This window comes from Rhea americana, unplaced genomic scaffold, assembly GCF_003343005.1.
Source record: "Rhea americana isolate MKP2758 unplaced genomic scaffold, rheAme1 scaffold_390, whole genome shotgun sequence".
In the NCBI taxonomy this organism is placed as follows: Eukaryota; Metazoa; Chordata; class Aves; order Rheiformes; family Rheidae; genus Rhea; species Rhea americana.
The window spans coordinates 351375-359402 of NW_028186524.1; the positions used below are offsets into that span (position 1 = coordinate 351375).

Sequence of the window (8028 nt, forward strand, 5' to 3'; positions counted from 1 at the left end):
CGCTCTGCCTCGCCTGGTACGGGCTGAGCGCCGGCGGCAACGTGGTGAACAAGCTGCTGCTCGGCGGCTTCCCGCGGCCCGTCACCGTCTCGCTCTTCCACATCCTGGGGCTGTGCGGGCTGCTGCCGCCGCTGCTGCGCGCCTGGCGGGTGCCGCCCGCCGGCCCGGCCCAGCTGCCGCCCCGCGCCTACCCGCGCTACATCCTGCCGCTCGCCTTCGGCAAGTACTTCGCCTCCGTGTCCGCCCACGTCTCGCTCTGGCGGGTCCCGGTCTCCTACGCGCACACAGGTGAGGACCGGCGGGATCTGGGGCCGTGTCCTGCGCCCGGTGGGTGCTTGGGGGGGGCGGGGACACGACCCGGTGCCGTGTCCCGGGCCCGGTGCGTGTGTGGGGAGGGGGCCGGTGCTGTGTCCCGCGCCCGGTGGGTACTTGGGGGGGTGGGGGGTTTGGACACGACCCGGTGCCGTGTCCCGGGCCCGGTGCGTGTGTGAGGAGGGGGCCGGTGCCGTGTCCTGGGCCCGGTGGGTCCTTGGGGGTTGGACACGACCTGGTGCCGTGTCCCGGGCCTGGTGCATGTGTGGGGAGGGGGCCGGTGCCGTGTCCCGGGCCCGGTGCGTGTTTGGGAGGGGGCCGGTGCCGTGTCCTGGGCCCGGTGCGTGTGTGGGGAGGGGGCCGGTGCCGTGTCCTGGGCCCGGTGCGTGTGTGGGGAGGGGGCCAGTGCTGTGTCCCGGGCCCGGTGGGTGCTTGGGGGTTGGACACGACCCGGTGCCGTGTCCCGGGCCCGATGCGTGTGTGTGTGGGGTGGTGGTGCCGTGTCCCGGCAGGGGACGGCCCTGCGTGGGCCGAGGTGGTGGGGACTGTTCCGCACGCCCTCCCCCGGCCACGCTCCCCGGCTGCCCTGAGCACGTAACAGGACCGAGCTGATCTTCGATTCCCCCTTGAAACTTTCTTCCCGTTCTCAGTAAAAGCGACGATGCCGATATGGGTCGTTCTTCTGTCGAGGATCATAATGAAGGAAAAGCAGACGACGAAGGTGCGGATGGGTTTGCTGATGTTTTTTCTGTTTCTGGTGCCTGTGTTGTGCTTTGCTGGCGGGCGTGAGGAAAGCTTTGGTTTTGGTCACCTGGGTGAATTTTGTGATGTAACCGCAAGATTGTGCAACTTCTGTGTGTTCCTTTCATCCTAACTGCAAACGTCAAGAAACGCTGCCTAAACGCAGTGAGCAAGGTCGTGCTGTCCTGCCTGTGGTGGGATGGTTCTGGTGTAGATTGGAGTCATTTAGTCTCCTCAAGCTGTAGCAGTGGCCAGGTTGATCCAGCGTACTGCTAATAACGCCAAGGTCGCAGGTTCGATCCCCGTACGGGCCACTCGTGTGAGGGTTGGACTAGACGATCTCTAGAGGTCCCTTCCAACCTTACCGATTCTATGAACCCCGATTCTGTTGCTATATTCTTCCTCTCCATCCCCCCAAATCAACAGTATGTGTGAACTCAGTTAAAATGAAAACGTTTAGATGTCAGCTCTTCTTTTCTGCCTCCCTTTCAGGTATATTTGTCTCTAATCCCCATCATAAGTGGTGTCCTGTTGGCCACAGTCACTGAACTTTCGTTTGACATGTGGGGACTCATCAGTGCACTTGCTGCTACGCTTTGTTTTTCACTCCAGAACATCTTCTCAAAGAAGGTAATAGTTCTGCTATTCTTATTATTGGTCAGTAACATCATCTTTCAGAGGGCTAGTATGCATTTTCCAGTACAGATTTTTTTAGTTTTAGTTTTGTTTTGTTTTTTTTTACAGTGGTGCTTTATAGTCAGAGGATCACAAAATAATTTTTTGTCTATTTTGTTAGCTCATTTTCTACAGCTCTTCTTATGTGTAGCAGTGTTATACTGAAAATTGGCCAGAACTCGGAGTTTATTCTGAGCCTTTTCTTTATTCCTTGGCATGGATTTTTTTTTTGCTTCTGGTGACAGTTAGATAGTTCTTAAGTTTAATGATTCATTTGAAAGCTTCTGTTTGTCTTGCTGTGTCAGATCCTTTCTTTGTAGTCAGTGTCAACACAGGGCACTACTTGAAATCTTTGGAACAGAAAGGCAAAGATAAAATGTGTGTCTTTGAATGCATTTAGTTATAAAATGATTTTTGATTTGTAGAGCATTGTAAATGTATTATTATCGTGTTAATGCTGAAAGACTTACCAGTCAAGAAATCATTGTTCTTCAAATAGGCACCTGTATTGTTTTAGTGATCTTTACAGCAAATTCACACTGCAACAGTATTTGCTTATTCTCATAGCACATCTGTTTGTTGTCTGAAATTGTTATGTGGCTCCTGAATTTCTGGTATGTGGGCAGTAATAGAAGAGGGGATGTTTGTGATGTTTTTCATCAGGTGTTAAGAGATTCACGAATACATCATCTTCGGTTGTTGAACATACTTGGATGTCATGCTGTGTTCTTCATGATCCCAACGTGGGTTTTGGTAGATCTTTCCTCCTTTCTAGTAGAGAATGACTTGGTAAGTCTTTGGCAAATGTATTTGGGAATCTCTTCTGTATTAAAAAAAAAATACCTTAACCAACAAAGTGCATTTCAGTGTAGTTCCATGTCAGCACGGAAGGAACGGTTGCGAAACATCTATGAACTGTTTCACAAAGTAATATAAAAAAGATAGCATAGCATTTACCATAAGAGTTTGTGTCCGAGTTAGGAGACTTAGCTTACGTGGCAACACAAGTCCCAGAAATTAGCAACTAGAGACTGGAGCTCTGAAAAGTTATTCCAGATTATCTGCATGCTAGAATGCACGTAACAAGTGTGTAGAGAGATATTTTCTTATAATCAGCAGTTGCACAATGTAACGTCAAGCCTCTTAACTCTAGACAAATTGCAGATGCTCTTCCTATCAAAAAGCAGGTAAGAAATGACTCATATTAGATCTGTGTTTCTGTATGAAAGTTTCTTTGTCTCTTATCTGAAGCCTGAGATAAACTTTTTTCTTGTAATGTTTGTCTTTATGACAGAGCACAATGTCTCACTGGTCCTGGACCTTAATGCTGCTTATAATCAGTGGATTCTGTAATTTTGCCCAGAATGTCATTGCCTTCAGTATTCTTAACTTGATCAGCCCATTAAGTTACTCTGTTGCAAATGCCACAAAAAGGATCATGGTCATCACAGTTTCTCTTATAATGCTTCGAAATCCAGTTACCAGCACCAATGTCCTTGGAATGATGACAGCTATCTTAGGGGTATTCTTATATAACAAGGTAAGTGGTGGATTTGGCATTTTGTTTTATTTTTCAGGAAACCCACGTGGAACAGTAATTTTCATGCACTGCTCGTATTTAGTAACTTTGAATCATTTCTTCCAAAACAAGTTGACAATTAGCAGAATAAAAATGGAGAATGCATGGCATAAAGCTTCCTTGCAGAGGAAGGTATTGCCTAAGCTCAGTACTTAGCTAAGTATTCAGGTGCTTGGGTCAGGGCAGTTGTTAGCTCTCTAGTGAATTTTTATTTTGATCTTAATATTTTGTTGAGAAATTAATATTGGGAAAGAAATACTCAAGTCTCTTGAGCAAAACAGAGATTTACTGATTTGGCCTATCAGAAGAATGAGAATTTTACTGTGAGTCACAAATACTTTAAGATTCTAACAAGCAGATTATGGTGTAACTGTAAAAGTGCATATTCTTTCTAGGTATAGAATATCGTAGGTGATAATTCCAGAAAAACACATTCTTTCTTTCTTTCCCAGACAAAATACGATGCAAATCAAGAGGCAAAGAAGCAGCTACTTCCAGTTACAACTGGAGACCTTGTGAATTTGGACCGGCATCGAAGCACTCCTGAGAAGTCTCAGAATGGACTTATGGCATTTGCACAACATGGAGACTATCAGTATGGTCGAGCCAATGTCTTAACAGACCACTTCCAGTATAATCGACAAAACTATCCAACTACCTACAACTTAAATCGTTTTGATATATAGAATCCTGGCAAACAGGTATAGACTGTGATATCAAAGTGTCCCCAACATTATCAGAAACTTTTAGTACATCCATGAATGTAAAGCCATTTTATTGTACAGGTTTTGCAGAAGGGAAGATGCATGTGTAGTGAAAGCGGTACAGACCTTTGACTTCTGCTAAGCAGATCTTTAAACATGAAATACTTAGATCTGACACTGGAACTAAATGCAAAGTGTAGCTCTTGTACAGAGATTGTCATGAAATGCAGATACAAAACTTCAGTGTAAAATATCTGCTGTCACTGCTCCTTTTTGGAGTCTGTCAATTGATTATTGTTTTAGCAGCTAAACTGTGGCCAGTACTTTGTTTCCATGCGAATAACTTCACCCTTAATTTGTTCTCTAATATATATTTTAAGGATATTTAGACAAAATTTTCAGAAAAGTGAAACTATGTGCACTTCTGGTTATGAGGAGCTGTCAGTTTGAGAAGAAATGACTTATGTACAATTGCAGACAGGTAGACTTGAAATCATCTTGAGCAAATATGAAACTTCATGTGAGTATTAATTACCTCTATGCCTATGCCTTCAGGAGTGTTTCTGAGTGGACAGTAGAAAGATTGATCCCTTCAATAATATTTTTTCAGGCATAGAGAACCATTTTTTTCTAAAATCATTGTTGTCCCAGTTGCTGTAGATAACAAAACAAAACAGAGCTTGTTTTCTGAATAATGTAGTCCTGTAACTTCAGACATTGCTCTTCCCTGGCAATACAGAAAACACCTTGACAAATAAAGTGTTTGGAACAATATGATACTTTTTTTCACTTGCTTCACACCTGTTCTTACAAAAGTCTTGTGTTGGCTTAAAAATTCAAAGTTTTAAGGTGTTTTCTTCTCATTTTTTTGCACAAATTATGCTCCTTTATTTTCATTCATATTTTATGGAATGCATGGATTTGCATAATCATCATTCTTAATTGTTTCTTAAGTCTGTAATTTTAGCCCCTAATTGTTTTTATAACTTTCTTAATCAGCACTGTTGGAGCTGCTGTGTGCATTTGGCCTGACTTCTACTTTCAGCTGAAGGAGCTTAAATTTTATATCCTTCTCTCTTCCTGCAACTCCTCTAGCTTCAATAGTAAATTGTTAAGAAAAAGTATTTTGAATCAGCAGTAAATATATAATTTATGGGTATTAAGTACTGATTCAGTTAGCATAAATGAAGGTACTTAATTCTAGACAGGTTAACGGTTGGGTGTCAGATACTGCATTTGTGCATGAAAGGAATGAAGCCAAGTGAATGTTGGTTTTGCTCATCCAGACTATTATTACTCCTTTAGCAAAGATGAGTTTAGGGGCCTTCTTTCCTTAACAGAAAAGTCGTTGTATAGTAAGACTTTGATAGCATATGTATTATGTTTTTACTAGAGAGGTATTAGATACTGGTGACAACATTTATAATGTGGTGCTGTACAAAACACTCCTCTACTTATTTAATGCTTTTTAAATGACTGTTTCCTTGAAGTGAAATGATGATTTGACTCTTTTCTGGTTACTAAAGAATTTATTTTTAAGTGCAAAGTCAACCTGATCTCATTCTTTTGGTTGTCTGTGGAGGTAGTAATGTAGACTGCCTTCCATGATACAGTCCAAAAGAGGAAACGGTCCTTCTAAAACTTTAGAGATGGTTTAAATATGCTACTAATGTTCGTGAGCAGAACTTCTTTGACTTCACTGGAGTTGAATCTGTTCATGCTGGCATGGAACTTGGGCATTTAGGTTAGAAATCTGAATAAATTATTCCCAAACTTGATTAACAGGAAGAAGATTGTGAGGAAGAGCATTTGTTTATATGAAATTGCTTTTGCCATTTCCAGTATTAATTTGTATATTTCTTTTAATGCGGAAAAGTRCAAAATTTGTATTTCTAAGGCTTGCTTCTCAATGTTTAAGTGCTGTTGCATAAATGTAAAAAGGATCTTGCAGACTCTGGATTTGCATTAGATTCTACCTCTGCAAAAGGCTGTTGACTTTAGGATGAGACATTTGGGCTCTTTTTTTTTCTTTTTCTTTTTTTCTTTCTTTATTTTTTTTTTTTAAGAGGGGCGAAGTAAGGTGACCAACTGCTTTTAAAGTGAGCTACCTGTAACCTGTTAGACTCCTGCAAAGGCTTGATTTTGTTCTTTGTGCCTCAGTTTCCCATTTGGGAAATGAGTGATTCTTCCCTACCTCAAAGGGGGATGAAACACTAATAAACAATAGCAGCGGGGGCCATCGGGATGCGCAGAAGTACTATGACTTAATCTGAACTTTTTTTGGTATGAGTGCCACTAACATCTGGGTATGCATCTTGAACTATTCCTTAGAAGATAAATAAAGCTCCACACACCTTACTCAGAGCAGAGGCTTGATTGAATAAACGTAGATGGCTTATTTTTTAAGAGATGTAGCCTGATCTTTTTGCGACTCCTTTCCAAGCCGGTRCTGCACACTTAAAACTGTGGCAAGTCTTTGACTCTGCTGCTTCTGGCAGGAGTACGGCCGCAGGTGAGGGCTTTCTGTTGAAAACATCTTGCCCCAGGTCCAGTTTGGGCTTGTAGCTTCACCGTATCTCCAAAACAAAGCTGTTGTACTTAGTGCAGAGGAAAAGGGAACTGACTCARAATAGGATATCTTATTTAAGACCTAGAGAGTGAGGTCTGGACTTCTCCAGAGACTGCCTGACAGCATTCATGCTCTTCTAGATCAGGTCWATGGTCAATGGGGATAATTTTGTAYAATAGAGTATATAATTAAATCAGTTAAGTGAATCGATTACAAGGAGTGGTTTTGCTGAATACCTGAATCTAAGTCCTTAAGCAATATTGCCCACATTCAGGTTAAGAAAGTTTCTGATATTCTTGTAATTTATATTTTGATCTTGGACAGCTACAAGATCTTGTTTGGCAAAGTGAAACATTTCTTTTAACATGGTTTGTAAATTAATGACATATTTAACTATGTACATAGGTCTGTAGAAAGTACGGAAGCACTGGAATAAAAAGGGCATATCTAGACAATCGTGTATAAGGACCCTGTTATTAAAGTGAAGGGGTTGATTTGTTGGGGTTTTGGTTGTTGTTGTTTTTTTTTACTTGCAGGACATTTTGGGAGTGCCATACATTAGTAATAATGGCCATTTGAGAAAAATCAGATTATTGTTTTGCTGTATGGGTGTGATGCATTATCGGATGTTTTACTTAGACTAGAACTAGCCTGATTTGGATGCCATAACTAGTGTCAGGACACTATTSTTGGTATTCTTAGAAATGTTTTAATTTTCACTGTGCATTTATAACATACATGTAAATGTATCACAAAACTGGGGAAATTCTTCCCAAAACAGTCCTGGGTAGTTCTAGAAATATCAGTGTGAGAGAAACCAATTACTCCCTACTACATGTAGGTTTTTTTGTTAATAGCTCTTCAAAGTATTTGGTGCTCTTTGAAGATCTCTTGAAAATGTTTCACCTTCAGACTCAATTTTAGTACTCTGTAGTCATTAGAACATCTTTTCCATTTTGTAAAATCCTCCTCCCTTTTTTTGATACCTAAATACTAAATAAAATTGAGGCAATACTTAGGAGTGCGGTGATTTGTAAAACTAGTGTTGGTAATTTTGGGTGAACTCATGCTGATTCCTGAAACTCAAGACCTTTTCTTTCTAATGTGTATTCTAAGCTGCATTTTTCTGATGTAGCATTTTAAAGCAGAAAAGAATTCTGCCATGTCACTATTTGTGAAAAAGGTGCAATATAAATAAAAGGAGTTTTGTTTTKCTAAGGCTTCCATTTCTGAAACATACTGTAAACGGTTAAAAATAATTCTGAGATACTTTTGTGGTGATGGTATGAGCTGGTAAAGCAATCTGTAAATCCTGAGATTGCAGATGTTTTATGTAGATAGTCAAGTGCAAATATGCAAGTGGCAGTCACCTCCTATCCTTTTTTGTTTTGTTGGTACTTTATTGGTTGATGTGACTATGGGTGGTTTTACAAAAAAACCCCACAAAA

At 41.4% G+C, this 8028-nt stretch overlaps 1 protein-coding gene across 1 annotated transcript; it reads left to right on the forward strand.

Moving 5' to 3' along the window:
- Positions 1–5: 5 nt before the first annotated feature.
- Positions 6–7793, forward strand: SLC35E1 (solute carrier family 35 member E1; the record flags this gene model as incomplete). Its single annotated transcript, XM_085313659.1, has 6 exons — positions 6–288; positions 963–1033; positions 1546–1683; positions 2392–2517; positions 3023–3268; positions 3760–7793. Coding segments are annotated over 6 exons (1098 nt in total), but the record flags the coding sequence as incomplete, so codon positions are not given.
- Positions 7794–8028: the final 235 nt, after the last annotated feature.